Here is a 22462-nt window from a genome sequence, read left to right as displayed (position 1 = left end):
CCATCGCGATCTCTGTAGCCGGCCGCCGCCACAACCCTCGTGTTTTTATTTTAGTGTGCTGTCAGCTCAAACACTGGCGGTTTCAAAGCTTCGAGTGAATAATCGACTCTCTCCCTTTGGTCACAGCTCATCACGTCCTAAAATGTGGGGCACGGCCAGAATGCAGCTCTCGGGGCTTCCGTGCCTGAAGCGCCTTGTGTTGGAGTTAGGTTGAGGGCACCCATCTGTTTTTCTCCCTTTACCCAGTTAGTGTGAGGTTTGTCTTCACTGCTTGGTGCCTTATAAAAGCATATCTATATTCAGTTATCACAGAAGAAAAGTCAAGCCCTCTGTAATAGCAGGTGGTATGGATTCCTTGATGGAATTGAATGGGCAGAATAGGTTCCTGTTAGGTTCTGATTGACCACCAGAGGGCACTGTGGACTACTTTTTGAGTGGATGCCCGGTCCCTCGACAGCAGAGCAGATATCAAGCCCCTAAGAGTGACTCTGTGGGCAGGGTTAGGGGTTGGATGGCCCAGGTGTGATGACATGGGAGCAAGGACAGCTCCACAGGGACAGGAGGAGACACAGAAGCCCGGTCTCATGCTCACTCCATGTCACCTACTTTGGGTCCCCCTGCACCCCACCTCCTGCAGAAGGGTGGGCCAAGTCCTGGCCTGAACTGACAAGGGCATGAACGTCTCGGAAGGGGACTGGCTGATGCTGGCCCACAGGGCAAGGCAGGTTCTGATCAAGAAAAGAAAAAAAAAGTAGAAAGAGAGGGTGACCGAGGAGCCCAAAAGCTCCCGAGCACAGGTGGCCGCATCTGGTGGAAACCATGCTGGCCTTGGGCCTGTGCTGACCAGTCAAGGCCGTTGTCTCTGCCGGACCACAGCCAATGACCACAGCTTCTCCTGCCTTCCAGGCCAGGGTCAAATTCCTCGCAGGTCAGCGAGGGCGAGGAGGAGAAGAGTCTCTACGCGAAGAGGCGGGGCTCAGTGAGATCACCCCCGAAACGTCCTGACTCCCCGTGGTTCACGTCAAGTTTTCCTCCTTCGTAATGTTTAGATGGGAGACACAAGGTGACTGATCGAACAGGAGGCTCTCCTTTCCTGTCACTGGGTGTGTTTTCAGTTTCACTACTGAAAAAAAAAAGAGAAAAACACAAAAGTTGACTCTGTAAAGCTGGTAGGTCAATCCCTTTTAAAAGGGAAATTCCAAACCGTCACTTCTGAACCTGGTGCTCTCTGTTCATTTTCGTCTGAGGCGACAATGAGAACCTAAGTCCTTTGGGGAACTAAGGGGAGGTAGAAACCAACCGGTAAAACTTCATCTTTGTCTTCGTTTTCTTTCCCTTGGTCTTGATTGCAAGATGTGTGGGAAATATGGAAAATGAAAAAAGTTAAAATTGTATGATCTTAGCCAGCACAGCTGCTAACGTCCTGATGGGTTTTCTTCTGATCTTTGCTTCCAAGAAACGTTTAAACAGCATAACATGGAGCAGTGAGATCACACGGCGTGTGGACTGTGTATCATGCCTCCTTCACTCCATCGTGAGCTTCTGTCACTAGAAGTAAGGATGGCTTAGGGTGGCCACAGGACATTTCACCATGTGATATTCTCTGGCTTCTGAACCAGGGCCTGTGTTTGCGCCCTGTTGCCAGTGACAGAAACCCTAGTCTAAGTTGGTTAATCAAAAAGAGGAATTCATGCCTGACCAGGCAGTGGCGCAGTGGATAGAGTCGGATTGGGACACGGAGGACCCAAGTTCGAAACCCCGAGGTCGCCAGCTTGAGCCCAAGGACGCTGGCTTGAGCAAGGGGTCACTCACTCTCCTTTAGTCCCCTCCCCGGTCAAGGCACCTATAAGAAAGCAATCAATGAACAACTAAAGAGCCGCAACGAAGAATTGATGCTTCTCATCTCTCTCCCTTCCTGTCTGTCTGTCCCTCTCCCTGTCTCTCTCTGTCCCTGTCACAAAAACCAAAAAAACAAAAAGAGGTATTTATTAACCTTAAAACTATTCCTTCAGTCCTCATCTCCGCCCCCTGCGCCATCCTTCTGCCATGTTGGCTTTAACGGCAGAGAGCGATCTCAGAGTGAAGAGGCGGTCTCCTTCCAAGTCAGGGAAGCCATCCCGAGTGGCCGTGACTAGGGAGGGTCATTAGCCCAGCCTGGGTCATGGGTCCTTCCCTGCAGCTGGGGGTTCAGCTCAGCCCCCATCAAAACCATAGGGACTGGGGTAACTGGAGAAGCTCTGGTAACGGAAAGGACACTGGCCCGGCGGAGTGAGAGCTGTCACCATGCTCTCCGGGGTTTAAACATGTACGTGACTTCCAAGTTTTCCCTATTAGAAGAGACTGACCTTTTTCATATACATAAAGTACACTGCTCACAAAAATTAGGGGATATTTTATAGCTTTATGTTAATTTTTGAAATATCCCCTAAATTTTGTGAGCAGTGTATTTTCTCCATCTGTGCTTATGTCCTGAGAGAGATCCCCAGCAGCAGAAAAAAGCTGGTGGTGCATGTGACCAACCACTCCAGAAAATTTCTGTCACTTGGTCCTGCAAGCAGGGTGCGAAGTGCTCACCTGTGTCCCGAATCTGATGGGTAAGGATGGTACTAACTTTAGGTTACTGGTAACTTGGGGCACCTAATAACCCAGCAAATACCAGCTGCTTTTCTTTCCTTTGCTTCCAATATCAGTGGTAACCTACAGGTTGAGTTTTCTGAACAATAAAAGTCATAATTGTAGTAGGACTTGATTTTAAAAAATATGTTCATACACTACTCTCCTTATCCCAGGGAGGAGGTTGGGGTCCCAGATGGTCCCCAAATGGCCCCAGATGGGGGGAATTCCAGAGTTGCATGGCAGACCTGGTCCCTAAATCTGTCTCTGTCTCCAAGAACCCAGTGACCAGCCGAGAGCTGCTGGTGACACACGGGGACTTTGAAGAAACATCTGGTTGCTTGTATTCAAGGGCTGTAGCATAGACGGCAGAAAGGAAGTTTCTGGAACAGTGCTCACAGGGCCACAGGACATGAGCAGTGCCTGGGGCAGGCCCAAGCAGGAGCCAGTCAGCAGGGGTATTTCCAGGTCTTGTCTCACTTGTCTTCCAAGATCTCAATTCAGGGGACAAAGCCTCACCAAGATCGAAGAACCAGCAAAATTGATGACAGTGATGACAGCAACACTCAATCTCAATAAGATGTCCCTTGTTCATGTCCCACCCTCAACAATGACAACTTGGCATCCACCCAGGGACAAAAGTGCCTTTGTGGGAGCCGTGGGACCCAGCACCATAGGCCTGGGAGCCCAGGAGGAGTCTTGTCCACCCCATTCACTGGAGGATAAGCACCCAGCCCTCAAGCCCAGCTGTGGACCCAATGGTGGCCCATGAGCCTGCTCCAGCTCCTCAGCCACGGTCTGGGAGCCTCTGGAAAACACTCTGAATACCCACAAACGAGAGAGCCCCATGGAGGCCCAGGTGCCAGGGAGGTCCGGCGTCCTACTGGACCAAACCACCAGAGGCCATGTGCACTGGAGCTGGTGAGAGGACCAGAGGCCGTGTGCACTGGAGTGGGTGAGAGGACCAGAGGCCGTGTGCACTGGAGTGGGTGAGAGGACCGGAGGCCGTGTGCACTGGAGCAAACCACCAGAGGCCATGTGCACTGGAGCTGGTGAGAGGACCAGAGGCCGTGTGCACTGGAGCTGGTGAGAGGACCAGAGGCCGTGTGCACTGAAGTGGGTGAGAGGACTGGAGGCCGTGTGCACTGGAGCAAACCACCAGAGGCCGTGTGCACTGGAGCAGGTGAGAGGACCGGAGGCCGTGTGCACTGGAGTGGGTGAGAGGACCAGAGGCCGTGTGCACTGGAGCAAACCACCAGAGGCCGTATGCACTGGAGCTGGTGAGAGGACCAGAGGCCGTGTGCACTGGAGCAAACCACCAGAGGCCATGTGCACTGGAGCAGGTGAGAGGACCAGAGGCCGTGTGCACTGGAGCAAACCACCAGAGGCCATGTGCACTGGAGCTGGTGAGAGGACCAGAGGCTGTGTGCACGGGAGCTGGCGAGAGGAACGGCTTCACTTTCCCTGCAGAACCCCGCCTCCACCTGGGAGCTGTTCCCAGCTGAGATCACTCCTCTTGTGGGAAAGCGAGGCTACGTGAGCGCGGTTCCCCAGCTGTGCGGGATGTTGCATAGGGGCCCGTTTCTCCCTCCTTCCACCCAGAGTGCCAGGCGCGAGCTCCGTGGCTGGGGTTGGGGACAGGCAGAGGCTGGGACACTGGAGGCTGGGGTTTGGAGGGCATCAGGGTGTAGGTCCTGCCAAGGGCTCCACCAAGGAGACCAACTGTGAGCCGTTGAGGAGGCCCTGCCTGTCGGTCCATGGACTGGCCACCTGAGCACTCGGAGCGCCTCCTCATCACACCTGGCTCCCTGTGTGCTCCTGATGGCGGTGGTGATGGTGACAGTGACAGCAAGTGTGGGCGGACGGCTGGTGAGCGCGCCCAGAAAGCCCGTCAGAACCTGCGGGCCAGGGAGAGACCGGAAACGTGAACGAGGTTGCAGATTTCCAGGAAAGGGGTAGGTCGAGCTAATTATTTAAGCAGACTTACTGCTTTGAAGCATTGTGAGATTTCGTTTAGTGTCCGCACCGCTTTCTCACCGCGTGTTTCGTTTGGTTGGCCCCGTACGTCGTGCTCCCTGCCAGCAGCTGTAGCCCTTTGCCCTGTGCCCGCTGGGCCCTCGTCTGGAGCCCCAGTGTCTCCATGTGCCTGGTCTTTACGTTGTCTCCGTGCTGCCGGATCCCCAGTCAGCCCTCCAGCGGCAGGGCCCTTCTCTCTGACGACAACTTTCCCAGCTGGGAGCTCCATTCACCAGCTTCTGAGTTCCCCTGCTCTGCTCAATACTGAGGCATTTCCTACTCAGTGTCGGACTCCCTGCCCTCCTGGATGTTACCATCCACCCATCCCCCCACCCACCCATCCACTCACCCATCCACGCACCCACCCATCCACTCACCCATCCACGCACCCACCCATCCACCCATCCATTCATTCACCCATTCACTTACTCATCCTAAATGTACGAGGAGCTAGAGCCTCAATTATGAGGAATAGCCAGACCTTTCCCACAAGGAACTCCCAGCTGCTGGTTATATCTTGCTCTACCTGGACCTTCTACCAGCTCCTGCCCCTGTCTGTGTCCTCCCCTGAACTGTGGGGGCCCAGTCCCAGCTTTTCAGATCTTCAAGGGTGTTTTAAAGATGGGAGGAATAACATGCTCCTGTACTGATAAGAATAACCCAATTTAGATGAAAAAAAGTAATATTCAAAAAACCCCACCATAACCCAATTTAGACAAAAAAAGTAATATTACAAAAAAAAAATCCTTCTGGAACAATGTCCTTTGCAGGTAAGAGGGGACAGAACCCAGGGGAGGGGTAGATACCAATCTTAAGTTAAAGAAAAAGAAAATATATTCATGTGGTTTTCATGTTGATTTATCTTACTATGGATGATGTTGAGAAATTTTCATTTGTTTATAAAAGCCATTTGTTACTTCCTTTTCCATGAATTTTCTATTCCAGTCCTTTGCCCATTTTTTTTCCTTCTCATTTGTTTCTAAGACTTCCACTTCTCATTTGTTTCTAAGAAATTACGAGCGTGTAATTTTCTCAAGGGGAGGATTCTTGGTTTGTTTTCCCCTCAGTGGTATCTGCAGCCTAAAGTACAGTGCTCGGCTCATGGTGGGCACTCAGAAAGCATTTGTTGTAACTGAATCAGGTTTAGACGCTCTTCGGGCATAATGGCACTAAGCCTTCTGTCACCACGCTAGGATTTTGTAGACGCAGAAGCGTTCCATTGTCCACTCTGCCTGGCTTCTTTCTTCTGGGATAATGGTGGTGAAGCTCAACCATGTTGTTGTGTTACTAGCAGTATGTATGTCCTTATTACCGAGTATTAGATCATTGAACGACTATACCACGGCTTGTTTATCCATGTGTTGATGAATATTTTGGTGGTTTCCAGTTTGGGGCTATTACAAATAAAGCTGCTGTGGGTATTCATGCCAGGTCCTTCTGTGGACATGCATTTCCTTCTGTCTCGGGTAGAAACCTCAGTAGTGGGATGGTTGGGTCCTGTGGTAAATGTATGTCTAACTTTCTAAGAAACTGCCAGACTGTTCTCCCAAATGGCTGTGTCATTCGATACTCCCACCATCAGCGCATGGACGTTCCAGTTCCTCCATGTTCTTGTCAACACTCGACGTGGCCAGTTGTTTAATTTCAGTGTGTGGAGAGGTGTGGAGAGGTATCTCACTGTGTTGAATTTCTTAATTACTAATGATGAGATGGACTGGTCATTTCTTTATCACCTTTTGGGACTTTTCTATTCAAATGTTTTGCCCCTTTTCTTAGTGAGTTAATTATCTTATTATTGAGTTGAAAGGGTGTTTTATGTTCTGGGTCTAAGTCCTCTGATATATGTACTTGCAAGTAGTAATTTCCCTCAGTCTATGACTTGCTTTCTCATTTTCTTAATGTTGCTTTTCAATGAACAAAAGTTTTTAATTTTGATGCAGTCAAACTGATTATTTTCTTTTATGGTTTTGTGCTTCCTATGTTTTATCATAAGGCTTTTTCTCCTATGTTTCATTTCAGAAGTTTTATAGTTTTACATTTAGGTCTCTGAACTATTTTAGCTAATTCTTGTGTATAGTGTAAAATAAGGGTCCATATATACATATACATATACATGTGTGTGTGTGTGTGTGTGTGTGTGTATATATATATATATATATATATATATATTCCCCCCCTTACAGATATCTGGTCGGTCTAGCACCATCTGTTAAAAAAAAGGACTATCATTTCTCCATTAACTTTTCCTTGCGCCTTTGTCAAAAACCAGTTCACCACACCTGTCGGAGTTGGCAGTCCGGTGCGATCTATATGGTAATTGTGCTGCTTGGTGATGTTTGATGTCTGCCAGGACCGCTTCACGCTCCTTAACTCCTGTACCGTTTTCCTAGCTGATCTTGGCTGTGTCTGTAGCAGCATTATTTCCGTACTGAGATATAATTCACATCACATAAAAGTCACCATTTTGAAGTTGTTCTCGGCATGTTCACTGTGTCGTGCCCCGTCACCATGGCCTGACTCTAGAACTCTTCCATCACTCCCCAAAGAAACTTTGTACCTGTGAGCGGTTGGTCCCAATTTCCCCCTCTCCCTGCCCTCTGGAGACCACGAACTTGCTTTCTGTTGTCGTGGATGTGCCTATTCTGGACATGTCAAATTAATAATATCGTATAGTATGTGGTCTTTTGTGTCTGGCTTCTTTCACTTCATAGAATGTTTGCAAAGTCCATCTGTGTTGCAAGACACAACGATGCTTCCTTTTTGTGGTGGGATCGTATCCCGTTGTTTGCGTAGACCCCATTCCTTGCTTGGTGGACATTTGGGTTATTTCCCCTCTGGGGCTGTTATGAATAATGTAGCTATGAACATGCATCTACAAGATTTATGTGGACATATGTTTTCAGTTCCCTTGGGTATATGCCTAGGAGTGGAATTGCTGGGTCACGTAATCACTCCGCTTGACTTCTTGAGGAAATGCCAAACTATTTCCTTCAGGGGCTTCACGATGATTTCCCATTCCCACCGGCAACGTACAAGAGTTCCGATCTCTGCATGTCCCCGCCAATGCCTGTCTTTTATTTGAGCTACTGTAGCATGAGCATGAAACAATAGTTTGCTGTCGTTTTGATCGCCATTTCCCTTATGGCTGACAATGTTGAGCGACTTTTCACGTGCTTATTGGCTATTGGTGTATCTTTGGAGAAATGTCTGTTCAGATCTTTGGCTGATTTTTAATTGGGTTATTTTTCTTTTTTCTTGTTGAGTTGTAGGAGTTTTTTATGTAATTCCAAAGACTAGACCTTTGCCAGTCTGATTTGCAAATATTTTCTCCTGTCGATAGATTGCTTTCTCACTGTCTTGATAGGTACCATTTATGGTTTAAAAGTTTTTTTAAAATTTTGATGGAGTCCAATTTACCTAGTTTTTCTTTGATTGCTGTGCTTTCAGTGTCTTGGCCAGTATCACACGTTGTTTTCTTCATGTTAACGTCGGCATCACCTTACCTTGTTCTAAAGCTTTGTTGGTACTTTTAGTGGGATGGATGGATTCATTTAAGTAGAATCATGGTCTCCTTAAGAGGGAATTTTTTATCAAAGATCAGGGAGATATCTTTCCGTTTATCCAAGTCCTCGTTGTATTGTTCAGGGATGTTTTAAAGTTTGTTTTGCATAGGTTTTATACTTTATATTAGGTTTATTTCTAGGTGTTTTTTTTTTGTTGTTGTTGTTATTGTGAATGAGACCCATGTTTAAGTGCTGACACCTAGCAGAAGTGTTTGAGGTGGTATTTCAAACTATCCCGTGTTCCACATTCAGGCCATGCTCAGAACTGCAAGACCAGGTCTCCCTCCATCAATTTGCTCTGTAGGTAAAGGCGCGGAGGTCTATGGGTATTGAGTGACCTGCTCACGGCCACCCGGCAAGCAGGTGGCAGAGATGGTGTGAACGCCCAGGTTGTTTGTCTGTCTTTATGTTTGGCCTGACTCTGAGCCAGAGCTCTGTCACCTCACCAAACCGCTGTAAAACATCTGAGTCTAGGAAAATGGTGAGAGTCCTTAACGTGTGTTAGGGACCGAGTCATCTGTCAAGGTCAGGATTCGATTAAGAGGGGACCGAAATTGGGGGCGGGGGCGAAGGAAAATGAAACAATGCTTAAATGAGAGAAAAAGCAAAGTTCAGGCAGGCAGGCAGACACACACACCCCAAACCCTCAAACCTCCCGAGCTTCCTGCCTGTGAACCGAGGGGGGCGGTGTGAGGTCCTTGGCCCCGGCAGGTGCTTGCCTCTCAAGTCCTCCACTTCCTGGGGAGGCCACCCGGAGCACAGCCTGCACACACTCCCTGGCCCGTCTCCGTCCGTCCCGGCTGCCGCGGCCTCTGCGTGCCAGCACTGCCCCATGGGAAAGGCCGACATGAAGTGGAAGGTGCTGGTCCTCGCGGCTGTCCTGCAGGCTCAGGTCCCAGTTGCAGGTAAGGCCGGAGCATCGACGGCGAAGAACCTTTGGAGGCTCTTCTGTGTATGTGTGTGTGTATATGTGGGGGGGGCATGGAGGGCTGGTGAGGACCTGGCGTCTCCTCCCAACGCCCGCAGTCCTTCCAGGACCAACGGGCAGTGGAGCAGGGATGGTCCCAGCGCCACATAGAAGGTCGGCCATCTGTTCTTTCAGAGGCAGTGGCTTCGAAACACTCCCTTGGTCAGAGGGCGGTAGGGAGGCAGACGGGTGCCCGAGGCAGGCCCTGTGGGTAACAGCGGCTGGCTGGGACCAGGACACGTAAGCTGGGCCAGGCTTTGAGCTGCGGCATTGTTCCCGGTTCTGCCTCTTCTTTCACTCCCGCTGCCGGCTCCATCGCTGGGTTCCTCGCCTTCCGCCCGCCCCCGACAGAGAACATCTCACTCACGGTCAGGCCAGGCCGGGTCCCGGCTGTGGCCGTGGCTGACTTGAAGCACTGACCAGAACAGTCCAGGGTCTGACTAAGTGGGGTTCACAAAGGGAGGGAGGTGGCCTTCCACAGGCGACAGACAGACCAGCAGAGCACTTCCTCCCCACCCCATGCCGGTTCACGGGGGTGACGCTTTACGAGCCTCTTTCCACCACTGCTGGGCCCTCTTGTCCAGGAAGGAGGAGGGGTGACCATACAGAATGGCCGTCTCTGGGTACTGGCGTCGTGCGTGTATACAAGGACAGGACCAGCTGTGCTTGAACCTAGAGAAACCTAGAGGGTTGTCACAAATGTGCTACCTCCGCTCAACGTGGATGGAATTGGAAGACAGCAGTGGGAGGCAGGGTTGGCTACCAGCACGTCCGCTCTGCCTGGGTACCTGGCACGGCCCTGGCCCGGTGCGGCGTGGGGGGGGGGAGGCGGTTTCAAGGTCTGAGAGGTGGCGGGTTTTCTGTAAGAACACAGCTCTCTTCTCAGAAAGATCTGGTTGGGTATGATTCACACAGTGCAGTGGGATGAGGACGCCAGGGCGAGCCCAGGGCACCCCACCCGGGTGTGCAGGGGACCAGAGGACCCATGTAGCACCACAGCAGCCTGGGAATTCGGTTCTCCGCTGGCCTAGTAGGTTCTGACCCTGGACCTTGGGTGCAGGAGCTGGCACTTGGGAATGAAATCACCATGTGGACCCTCCTCACAGGTTCATGGGGGGCCAAGGTCGGGGCAGAGTGGACTTAGAGGGGACTTAGAGAGCAGCTGTCCGGGAGCTGCTGACTTCCAAGAACAGAAACTAAAACCCCGCCCAGCACGCAAGATGGGGCCGTGGCCCGTTTCCACCCCCAATGAGCAGGAGGAAAACATTCACATTCACTTCCCCATGCGCTTGGCCAGTGTGGGGGTCACTTCAGCCCCCCCAGCAACACGGCTGCTAGACAGAAGTCTTCCCAGGGGTCCCAGCCCAATGACCGTGCCATGGTGAGGGGACGGGAGACCCAGACAGGCCTCTCCCTCCCTCTGCGGTTTGACTGCAGGTCTTCCCCCTCTTCTTGCTCAATGCCCCCCAAACCCTTTTAAAACATCTACCTTCCACTAAAGACTGTTCTGTTGGCATTTCCTTGGAAATGCCCTTGATCATTGAGATCCAAGCAGATAATGACCTTGTCTGTCTACGGGAAGTCTCCCTTCCCGGGTGAAAGTTCACTAGGGAAGTCACCCTTCCCTGGGGCTTGAGGCTGGCAGAGACTATGGTGATGTCCCTGATGCCAGGCACACCCGTTTGCTTGCACAGCTCTCGGCTCCTTGGTCCCTTCTTGGCCCCTATCTGTCTCACAGCGGCCAAGGTCACACTTTGCGGTCTGCGTGTCCTTTATCCTTTGTCCAGTGAAGGCATGCAGCTATGACACAAAACCTCAGGAAACGCAGGCCTCCTGGGCTTGTGATCAGCTCTGCTCTTAGGGAGGCAGCTGGGATTGGTGGGAAGGGTCAGGCCAATCACAGCTGTGCAACCTTAGGCAAGTTACTTAACCTCTCTGGGCCTCAGCTTTCTCACCTCGAGAGGAAGGGTAACCTTCATCGCAGCATTGTGACTTGAGGAGTGACTATCTTGCCTGGTGCATAATAGACGGCCAGGGAGTGGAACTTGTGCTAATGATCACTATTATTTCCTTTTGGCCTGTTTCTTGGTCCTCGGTACCCAGAAACAGGAAGCGGAAGCCCACGGTCGGGATGGTTAATTTGCTCTTGGTAGGGTTGTGAAGCAACCCTGGGCATTTTCTCCATCTCCTTCTCTGGATTTCTGAGCATGGCCACAACAGCACAGGCCCGTGGCAGAGGTCTGTCCAGGTCCAACAGAGCACGAAGAACAAAGCTTCGGTGGGTCTCAGGGTGACCCTCCCATTGTTATCTTTTAAGACACCTATTCAGTAGGGATGGCCCCCCAAACTGAAAACATGCTTGAAAAATACATCCTCTGAGTAGTGAAGGGGAGGGCATGAGAGACAGAGCCATCTGGCCACCCTCGGTCAGGGTGGCCACCCGGATTTTGAAGCGGCAGTCGGTGCGCACGCACTGTGTTCAGGTGCAAACTTCTCGAACAGCAGCTCTCTGCCGAAACGACTTGGAGCTGGACCTGAGAGACGCTTTTTAAGTGAGGCCGGGACCAGTTTCTCCTCGATGGCCTTTCCTTTTCACCAGTGGTTTGTTTCGACCTCCGCTCGGGCCCTGCTCACCCAGGTGAGCTGCTCGGTTTTCTGCCGTGCCTTTATTCTCCGATTTGCTGGCCTGCAGACTGCACATCGGCCGCCCCCAAACGCGCCCCCGCCCCAGGAGCAGTCTTGGGGAGTGAATGGCCATGGATGTATTTATTTTAACATCCTTTCCATTTTTGCCTTTGTCTTTAAAAAGAAAAATAGATTTAATTTTGATGGGATGTTCACTGGTACTTTCAAGAGTCCCTAGGCACCGTGTCTGGTGTTTTATCTGGAAGATGCAGACACTTTGGGAGCCGCCTTGCATGAGACCCATCTGGACGCACCCCTGGGGCACCCCAGCTCTCCTGAGCCTGCTCACCTGGGGGTCAGTTCATTGACTTAGATACATAGAAGGGATGGTTCAAAATAAGCTTCCTCTCTGCTTGGGCCAAGGCTAGTTCTTACCAGCACTAACGTGACGTGACGGCCGTTGGAGCCAACATTCAAGTCAGTTTGGTTAAAAAAATAATCAAACCGGTCATTTGACCTGTTGGTTGAAACAAAATGGCTACATGAGTCAGTGCACGGTACACAGTCATTTCTTCCGGCCTGAAAACCCGAGACTCTGTTTCCCGGTGGGGGGAGAGAAACACCTCCCTCTGACTATTATGTGTATCCCAACCCTTAGCCCAGCGCCTGGAGCAGAGCCCACAGGCCACAGATATCTGTGGACTGAATTCAAAACTGGGCGAATGAAGGAAATCTCTATGTTTCTGTGTGATTAAATGAACTTGAATGGTTTATTTGTGGGGGGAGGAGGGTGTATATTGGCGTGGTATTATTTGGACCTTTTTTCTAGAGAATGTCATATTAAAGTTTTGTTTTTTAAGAGGAATTAAAGTGGTGGAGGGGACAGAGCAGCTTGAATGACTAGCGTGAGTCGAAGCAGTTGTAAGGATGGTTTAAGGCAGGGGTCCCCAAACTACGGCCCGCGGGCCACATGTGGCCCCCTGAGGCCATTTATCCGGCCCGTCACACTTCCGGAAGGGGCACCTGTTTCATTGGTGGTCAGTGAGAGGAGCATAGTTCCCATTGAAATACTGGTCAGTTTGTTGATTGAAATTTACTTGTTCTTTATTTTAAATATTGTATTTGTTTCCGTTTTGTTTTTTTACTTTAAAATAAGATATGTGCAGTGTGCATAGGGATTTGTTCATAGTTTTTTTTTATAGTCCGGCCCTCCAACAGTCTGAGGGACAGTGAACTGGGCCCCTGTGTAAAAAAAAAGTTTGGGGACCCCTGGTTTAAGGTCAAATCGTCCCGCCGTCAAAATGTTCTGTCTGGATCATGTGCAGTTTCCATTCTTCATTGATTTTGGCCCTACAGACACCGTTGCTTCATAGGATTCCAACTAACAGATCTCGAAAACAAACATTAATGAAAACGCTCATTTTTTTTTTTTTCTGACTTGGCTTTAACTTTGGGGGCAACGCAGGAAATAAAGAAGGCTGTCACCATTGAGGCCGTTGATTAACGAACTAATAAGCTGATGAAAGGAACGAAAGAGGAAAATGAGAGTTTCTGGATTATAGCCTAAATCCCATTATTCAATTTCATCCACTTGCCCAACTGCCTCAAAATAGGAGGGGAAGAGGGGAAGGGATATTTAACTATCATGTTCAGGTTGGTCTGAGTTACTAAATAAGTGTTCCATGTAACTATTGCCTCCCCCCCCCCCCGTCTTAATTTGAGGCTTTTTTGTTTTTAACAAAAATGCCATAAAATTATTAGAGGAAGTTGTGCATTTTAAAAAATTTCATAATCTTACCAAGCTAGCCCAATAACTTTTCAGTTTCACTTCTTTATTTTCCATTCCAAAAATTTTTTAACAAGTATATACATATCTTTATATAGTTGCTGTTATGAAAATGGTTTCACCTTTTTTTTTCTTTATATTCTGAGTTTTTATTTCTCTTTATTTCATGCTGAGCCTTCATGATCGAGTCCAGTTGCTATGAGAACTTCCATAAATAATTCTTGCATCGTGTTTCTCCGCTTATTTCCTTGTTGTTGAACATTTGGGCTGTTTCTCATTTTTCTTCTTATGGCTAATCCTGCAAGACAGATCTTTACATAGGTGGCTTTGCAAATTTCTTCTCAAGTCCTTCCTTGACCTTCTTTCTCCAGGATGGGCCGTGAAAAGGCTGCACTCAAAGCCCATTTTACAGAGTGCGTTAGACGTCTGCAGGGAGCAATCCCGTTGAGGACAGAGAGTCTGTTTCTAAATCTCTGGGCCCATCTATCTGCACCTGTCTCTATCTTCTCTGGAGCTGGGACATGGTGGAGGGAGACGGGAGGCCACGGAACCAGAGAGAAATCTGGGTCCAAGGCCTGGGTGCGTCCCCAGCCTGTCACTGCCGCGAGCTGCCCCCTGCAGAGCTCGGCCATCCTCTCTGAGGGGGCGGCCACACTGCGCAGGCAGCTCAGGCGAGTGTGGTGGGCTGAAGCGGCTTATGGAATTGCCTCCCCCCAGTGCTCGAAAAGCGACAACCATTACCACCTGAGCCTCAGTTTCCCAACCTGCAAAAGAGAAACACTGTCGCTTTCCCCATGCAATGAAGTGGCAGCCCCAGTCCTACCCGGCTTCCTTATCTTCCTTTGTTACGAAAGTACAGTGGGAATTGGGCAGAAATCTCCCTCTGGGCTTTAGATTTCTCATCTGGGAGGGGACAAAGGAGAGGGCTGACCATCCCTGGCAGCTACCAACTGAATCATGGCTGGTCTGGAAATGACAAAGTTTTAAAGGACATTCAGTGACCTAGCGCCCCCCCACCCAATGTAGTACCTTCTTTCCTGAAGCTCCCAGTACTCTCTAAACCTGGGCTTCCACCTTATCACCAGGGTTCTACCTCTCTAGCGGGAGCCTCTGTGGGGAGAAACCCCAAGCATGAAGCCCAAGGTTTTCTGGCTCCGGCACCGGCTGCAGATTGAATTGAGGCTGCAAGGACTTTGTTGGCGAGAGACCTGACTTGGAGAGGAAGCAAACTGTGGTCTGAAAGCCGCCAAACGGCCGTGGTGGGAACATGGGGGGCATCCACCGCCCACTTCGCTTGCCTGTTAGGATTTGTGCTACCCAGCGACACATTTTCAGGCTCAAGGGGCCAGTGTGGGGGAGACAAAAATAAACAAACAGAAAGCATTTGAACAAGGACAGGCAGGGTCCCTGCCCAGGCCAGCCCGTCGCTTTCTTGGCACGGCCACCCCTTACTGTGTGCGAAGTGCTCCTGAACCCCTTGCTCCACGTAGCCCTCCGATGGCAAGTAGCAGAATGGCGGTAGGGTTCTCTTTTCATATACGAAGAAAATGAGGCTCGGAGGTGTGGGGATCGCAGCCCCAAGCCAGCTTCTCCCGTCTGTGTTCAGGGCACGTGCCCTCGAATCTTCGTGCCCACTCCTCACCAACCCTCCCTGTCAGCCGGTCTTTGTCATTGTGCAATTTGATGTCCCCGAGGACTGAGCGCTGAAGCAGACTTTTGAAGATGTTCCCCTTGTGAGTGCCCATTACTATTTTCCTCCTCATTTTTTTAAAAGTAAGAAATAATAATTATTTTGATGCTGCTTATTCTCATGTAATAGAAAGCTTCTGCTGAGGATGAAATACGTGGTTGTTCATATAGAGCTGATGTTCTCTGGCATGGTGGTATAGTTCTGAACTCACATTTCCCCTAAATCTGGTAAAAACCCGTATTTTCTGTTTTACTTTTAATAAATATGTCAATTTTGGAGGTATTTTTTCTCCCCCCTGGGGAGGAATAGCCACAGTTTGTACTTAAACCTGTTTCCATGAGCAAGTATTCCCCCCCCCACCTTGTGATTAGGTGGAAATAATCATAATTATTTAGGTCAATCCAAATGAACTGAAATCATATTTCAGAGGCATTGGTTCTAAAGGACAGTCTGTGATCAGTCTGTTTGATAGGACTGTATCTTCAGACAGTGTGTCAAGTTTTGCCATGGGTGAGATTTTTTAAAATAAGAGCACACTCATCATGCACCGCAGGCTCTGAGCTTGGGATTTGGTTTTTAACGAAACCCTCATGCAGCGGAGAATGGCCGTTGAAGGACAGATGTCTATAATTGAGTCTCGGTATTTATGTCAGATTGCAGCCCTGCGTCCCCTTGCTCTGCCTGCCTGGGCTGAGCTCCGGGAGTGACCTCAGGCCTCGGTAGGAGCAAAGTCAGCTGAGCTTAGAAATTGGACATGGAGCAAAATGCATGGAGTGTGAAAAGAGCTGAATCCAGGGCGAGGCAAAAGCAGGTTCACAGGAAAACAATAATAATTGATACATAATAACACAAGGATAAGCTCTGTGTCTCCTGGAAAACAAGAAAATAATTGATACATAATAACACAAGGATAAACTCTGTGTCTGGCATACTCCCAGCTGTAAACCTCCATTTGCCCCACCCTGTCTGTGACTGTCCGTGGCTAGGGGTGGCCTCTCCCAGGGCCAGGGCCAGGGCCAGCTGGAGGAGGCAGTCGGAAGCTTCAGAAGGACATCGGCAGGGACACTGGCCTAGATATAGGTGCATCGCCTTTGCTGAACCTTGGGACTGGGAAGATGACTTGGAATATAGACCAGCACCCCTACTGAGGAGTGAAGACACCCCTGCTTCTCTGTTGCTGTAGTAGCTACTGGAAAGGCAGCCGTGGGTTCCTGCATTTTCCCTGTTGTCACCCCCCATTACTGTGTTGGCTCTGAGACAAGACCCGAACAACTGTCCTGAGGCAGCAAGGCCCTTTGGCATGTGGGCTGAGAGGGATGATGGGAAATCGGGAGACCAGAGGTGTCCCAGGGGGCAGAAGAGAAAAGACAGCTTGTTGTCACAGGAGGCAGGTTGTCAGAGGGACCTGCTCCCGGAAGGAGCTGGGGGTCCTATTGTGGGAAGAGCCTGTGCTCCACCTGTCCTGTGGTCCCAGCTCAGGGAGGGTGTGCACGCAAACAGGTGCATCAGTGCGTGTTTCCCCGTGTGCGCCCATGGGCGTGCAGGGGTCCGTGCCCCAGTGCGCATGTCCTGGTGTGTTCTGCGTGTGTCCGCACCAGTGTGCCTGGTGCATGCCTGTGCTCGCCTATATACCATCAGATGCGTCCACTTCTGCAGACATGTGCTTTTGTGTCACCGGTAAGCGGCCTGTGTGTCTTAACAGGAGGTTGGTGGCAACAGCTAGCTCTAGAGAAGGGCCAATGTTGCTTCCACTCAGAGCTGACACTCTGGGTGGGTACCCAGTGGGGCCGGAATGCCACTGGGCACATTCTAGGAATTCTGTGTGGAAGGGAGACAAGGAAACCTCTGTCCAAACTTGAATCTCAAGCATCCAGAGAAGTGGGGACATCTTCTCCGTAGATGCAGAGATTTCCCAGGTTGGGGAAGCCAGACCCCCCCCCCATCAGAACTCTCCCCCACCCTGAGTCGCCGCTGGCCTCCCTCCTCTGCACCTTTCTTCCTTTTGGGTCCCTCTCCGTAGCCTGTGACTCTGTCCCCACCCCTCTGGTGGAAGCCCTGCTTACCCCTTAAATTCAAGTCCAGATGTGTGGGAATCTCCCAAACCCACTATTGACATGGTTACCAGTTAAGGTGACAAAAGACAGTGGAAAATTATTGTTCTCAGAATTCAGGGCTAAAACCCCAATGCAAACAGTTCCCCACGGCGAGGCCTTCTCCGGGCGGAGGCCCCAGCACCTGGAGGTATAGGAACACTCACCCGCCACCAGGAAATATTACCAGCTCCCCAAAGTCTCACCAGCTCCTCCCACAGGGGCCACCCTATGGGTTTTGACCAACATGGGTAAAATGCGTGCTGGTGCATGCACGTCTTTCTCTCTGCCCACAGGACAGATCGGCAAGCCATCCAATCACCTGGCTCCTGGAGACCTACTTTGGCATCAGGGGTTGGTATCACCAGACCAAGAGTTGTTTTTAATATGTTCAAAGCATCTCTGGTCAGGCACTCAACACATCCGTGAGGAAGTTAATCATGCACCTGTCACATGTCCCAAGTTGAACGCACAATTCTGCCGAAGGTTGGCCCACCAGCCCAAGGACGAGGCTACTCTCTTGGGAGAGGGACGTCATGTGACTGAGAGCCCAGAAGACAAGAAAGGCCTCCCTGGTCTTGTAGTTTATGTTCTTGGGTTTTATGAAAAAGTTGCAATTTGCCTAGAGGCTTGCTTCTTTAGGGTTTGGCCTAATTTTCATCATCATTTTTTTAAGCCTAATTTCCACGCTGAGTTTAGTAACAAAGGAGTTCTATATCGGGGGATACCACCTGGGACTGTTGCGTTTGGCGAGAGGCTTCAGAAACCCCCCCCCCCCCCAGACTTCCTAAGACTAGAGAGAAATTTTAGTCTTTTCGCCCACTTAGCTATCAATGCTTCAAAGCCCAGAACTACCCAAAATACACAAATGCTTTCTGGACACAATGAATCTTGTCTGTTTTCTTTGGATTTGGGTGGGAACAATAAAGACTGAGCTACAAAAAAGGTTGGCAAAGAGGATTATTCTTTTTCTTTCTGTGAAGTCTAGAGGCTTCAAAAAGAACAGCTCGGGAAGTCAAATAATTGCACCCACTGCGGCTCACCCGTCCCTCTCTCTGCTGACCCAGCCTATGAAATCCTCTCTAACAAACCTGCCCAGCTCCCCCCTGCCCAGCACAGGGGAATGCATTGTTCTACATTCCTGTCCACAGTTCCACGGGGGCTGCTGCTCTGAAGAAAATTCCTTCCATCTCAATGGGGCCACGTCGGGAACAGCTCGTTGGGGTGACGGCGGAGGGGGTGGGGCGGGGTGGAGGTTGCATCTAATTTTCAAAGCTTTGTCATCTCGTCTTGGAGAGGGAGCTACTTAGAAACCAGGAATGGGTGGCAAGTCAAGTTATAATCACGAGTGCGCTCTCGCTGTCGGAAGGGGCCCGTGGGGAGGAAGACACAGAGGGATGGTTGAGAGAGCAGTTTTTGATTTTGATGGCCGTGTCTTGATTTGGTTGGTTTGGGGGCACAGAGGGGCAGGGAAAAAAAACATGTCTGCTCGTCGCTGCTTAGGGCTCGAAACATCGACCTGAACTTGATCGGATTCCTGATTTGGTTTCCAGCCAAAGATCCATCCCCCAGAAAATTCCCACCATCCGTTTTGAAGAACAAGAAATAGGATCAAGAGAGGGTGTGGTTATTTTAGGACATTTTAAAATCAGGGGCTGAACATTTTCTAGTAGCTTTTAAGCCTGGAGTGATTTCAACTGGAAAAAAAAAAGAAATCTAACCTCCAAATTGGCAATGATCTCCAATTCAGTGTAGAGCAATCACCCAAGGGAGACGGGGTTTGCTGTGGGGTCCCCTCAGTGGCCCCAGGTGCGCCCTCTGTGGAGCTCCTTCAACCCCATGGTCTTTCTCCAAGTCTGACGCCATGTCCTCAGCTCTCTCTCCTGTCACCTCCATTCCTTCTCTTTGCAGGTTTCCAAAAAAAAAGGCCTTTCAGAAGGAATAGACGAGTCACCTTTAATGTGCCCTTCAGTTATGCCAATCCAAAATAATGCCATACAAAAAGTTAACGGGGTCTCAATTGACATGCACTATTTACTTGCACTACTGTGACTCTTAGTTCGCGCTTATTCCTATGAGAAACTTGAATTTTGCCAAGTCATCGGGAACATACCTCTCAGGTCATGTACCTGATTTGTCCTCACGAGTGGCTGTGATATTAGCATCCTGATTAGGTTGGCTGAGGGCTGGGGCTACTCCCAGTGAATTTTACCTTCGAGGATAGGTATTGTAGATAGAGCCTCTTTGGTGGGGGGTGTTTGCTGGTCAAAGTGGGGCTGGCCGGATGTGATGGAATCGTAGGAGATTTGATCTGGCAAGGATCAGATCATTTCAAATTCTACTTCCAGATTCACCCAGGGATGAAGCAGGCGGTGGGGGCGGGGGGTTCCAAGAAATCACTCAGCCGGCTGCGTGTCATGGAGCAAACAAACGCAGAGTCAGCACTTGAACTCGGGACTTTGGATTCTTGCTGTATAGCCATCTGCCCTCTGGGCCACCAGGTTGCCCTGTTGTAAGTGACGCTTTCTGAGCTGGTCACTTGGGTCTCAGGGGCACGTGAAGAGGCCTCACGTTGAAACGGCAACTACAGATGGCTCAGGGGCTGGGCCACATTAGCTCAGCCTGCCCGTGAGGTCCTGCCGGTGGCAGACCAGCCACGTCCATGTGCAGAAAATATACGTAGGAGAATGTTAAATCGTTTGGTGATACAAGGATTTGGTTTCTAATTTAGCGATTTTCATGAGAGTCAGTTTCAGTGATCAGATTTTCATAGAATGGACAGACACGGTGACTTTTCTTAAAGAGAGACTTGCCCCTATTTTCCCGTCGGTGGTTCACAGGTAGATGACCTCCCTCGGGTAGGCAGGGGTGACCCCTGAGATTTGGAAGAGTTTCCTCTTAAGGCCTTTCTGTGATGAAATCCCACCTGGGCCCCTGACTCCCTCCTGCCTGGCATTTTGTCCATGACTCAGGCAGACAGATAAATCAATGGCATCTCTGATGTGCCTGCTGTGACTATCCAGGACCACATTGACCACAAGGACAGTGACCTACTGATCCAAGTCCCTGGCAGCCAAAGTTGCCTCTCATAATGGCGGGCATCTGTTAGATTCATCTAGCTGGGGAGAGAAGGCTAGAACCAATGAGAGAAAAAGCAAGGCATTTTCCTATTGGTGGAGAGAGTACGTCTCGACGATATACGTCATTGTCAGAAACATCATCCAAGAGAGGAATGGAATTTAGAGCATAGCCACGCCTTTGCTTGTCCTCTGTGCATTTTCTGAGCGGGCTCCTCAGTGTGGCAGGGGCTGTGCTCAGAGAAGCCATGCTCTGAGGGCCCATGGGTATCTGGCTGGTCTGGGCTAGTGACCCAAGCAGCAGGGACAGCTACCACCTGTTGAGAGGAGCCTGTTCTGTACGCTGTTTACAGGCATTATGCTGACTCATCCTGGGGCACTGGGGTTGGCGTCCTCATTCTGCAGATGGGGGACTGAGCCCTTGGGGCATGTACCAGCAGGAACCAGAGCCGGGCTTTGACCCCAGGCATCCTGGCCCCCACCGTGAACCACATTGCTTCTGGGTGGAGATAAGGGCCTGACAGTGGTCATAAATTTGGGGAAGGGGTGGAGGTTTGTGTGCCACGTGGAGAAGGGGGTTGGAAAAGGGCAGATCGGGTGGAGGGAATGGGGTGTCTAACCTCAGGAAACCATAGAACACCAGCTAGGGCTCTTGGGAGTTCCCCACCTCATCCTTGGAACCTCACTTCCTGCCTTCAGGGGAGTTCTGGGATGGAGAGGCGGGAGGCACCTCCCACCATGGTCCTCGGTCCCTGACATGGAGCCCTTCCCCCCTTTCCCACTCACCTCATCCAGGCCTGGTCCTGCCCTGCCTCCATGGGCCAGCTGCTCACATGATCCGCCCTTCCCTGTCTAGACAGCTGACTCCCCAAGGACTTGCTCACTGCTGTCGATAACAAAGGCACTGGTCCCCACACGGTTCTGCAAAATGGGAATACCGTTCCGCAAGAGGAGGGGACGCGTATTGGGGAACACTGGCTTAAAGAAGGTTTTGTTTGTCATTCCTTGCAGGACTTGTCAGAACCTTCTCTCTATGGCGGTGCCGTGCAGATTTATTCAGTCCCATCTGGCATTTGTTTTTCTTGGGAAAACCCTTATTAAATGGCCTGCAGGATGCAGTTTGAGAAGGAGGCTTGGTGGAGAACTATACGAAGGGGTCCCATAGAAAACCTCTAGGAGGACCCTAAGCAGGCAGGCTGGAGGGGTGATGGGTGGGTGCATCATGGGAGAGAGATTAGAATGAGCAGGATTTCATGCAAAGAGGAGAGGGGGACACCCGGGGAGGGGATGCTCTATGAGCAGAGGCGTGGCAGCCGTGTGTGTGCACAGGTCCAGGTAACGGCCATCTGCCCTAGGACAGTGACAGCCATCTGCCCTGGAGCACGGCCTTCTGAACTGTGTGCCTCATGCTGGTAGATCCCCTCATGTGCCCATGCAGTCAGGATGGCTCACAATTGAGGGTTCTTTCAGGGGCACCGATGGGCAGAATTGTCCCCACAAGGAGAGGGGTTAATGATATTTTATCCTTCTCAGGTAACCCATGTGTTAAACTCTGCCACCACGCCTCCCAGCAGCCTGGGGAGGATTTAGCGTGTGCTGTCCATCTGAGGCCGTCATGGCTTGTCCGTGCCCGTGGCCTGCCTCTGGCCCTGCAGCTGGCTCTGCCCTGTGGACCTGCAGGCTGGAGCGCAGGGGCAGACACCAGGAGCAGAATTCGAGAGCAGCTTGGTGCCTACCCTGGCGGCTTGCTCTGTGCATGTGACACTGCCCAGGAGGTGTGGATATGGATAATTATTGGCTGGCCATTCTGAAGGCCAGAGGCCCAAAGTCAAGGTTTCCACAGGTCTAAGGAGCATCTGCTCCAGGCATTTCCCAGCCTCTGGTGGTTTGTTTGCTGGCCATTTCAGCACCCCTTGACTCTTAGATGCATCACCCCAATCTCTGCCTTCACCCTCATGTGGCCCTCCCCTGTATGTGTATCCATCTCTGTGTCCAAATTTCTCCATTTTCTAAGGACACAGATCAGATTAGGGCG

At 50.6% G+C, this 22462-nt stretch overlaps 1 protein-coding gene across 2 annotated transcripts in view; it reads left to right on the top strand.

Moving 5' to 3' along the window:
* Positions 1 to 8894: 8894 nt before the first annotated feature.
* The window catches only part of CD247 (CD247 molecule), a 70996-nt gene continuing 57428 nt past the window's right edge, over positions 8895 to 22462 (top strand). Inside the window, exon 1 of one of the 2 annotated variants that reach the window (XM_066371409.1) lies at positions 8895 to 9097. In XM_066371409.1, coding sequence (XP_066227506.1) covers positions 9025 to 9097 — 73 coding nt within the window. In that variant the 5' untranslated portion in view covers positions 8895 to 9024. The remainder of the gene's footprint in view (positions 9098 to 22462) is intronic. The other variant, XM_066371410.1, reaches the window with a different exon arrangement.

This window comes from Saccopteryx leptura, chromosome 2 (assembly GCF_036850995.1).
Source record: "Saccopteryx leptura isolate mSacLep1 chromosome 2, mSacLep1_pri_phased_curated, whole genome shotgun sequence".
Taxonomy (NCBI): domain Eukaryota; kingdom Metazoa; phylum Chordata; class Mammalia; order Chiroptera; family Emballonuridae; genus Saccopteryx; species Saccopteryx leptura.
The sequence above is the reverse complement of the archived record's forward strand: the minus strand, read 5'-3'. Positions and strand labels throughout refer to the sequence as shown.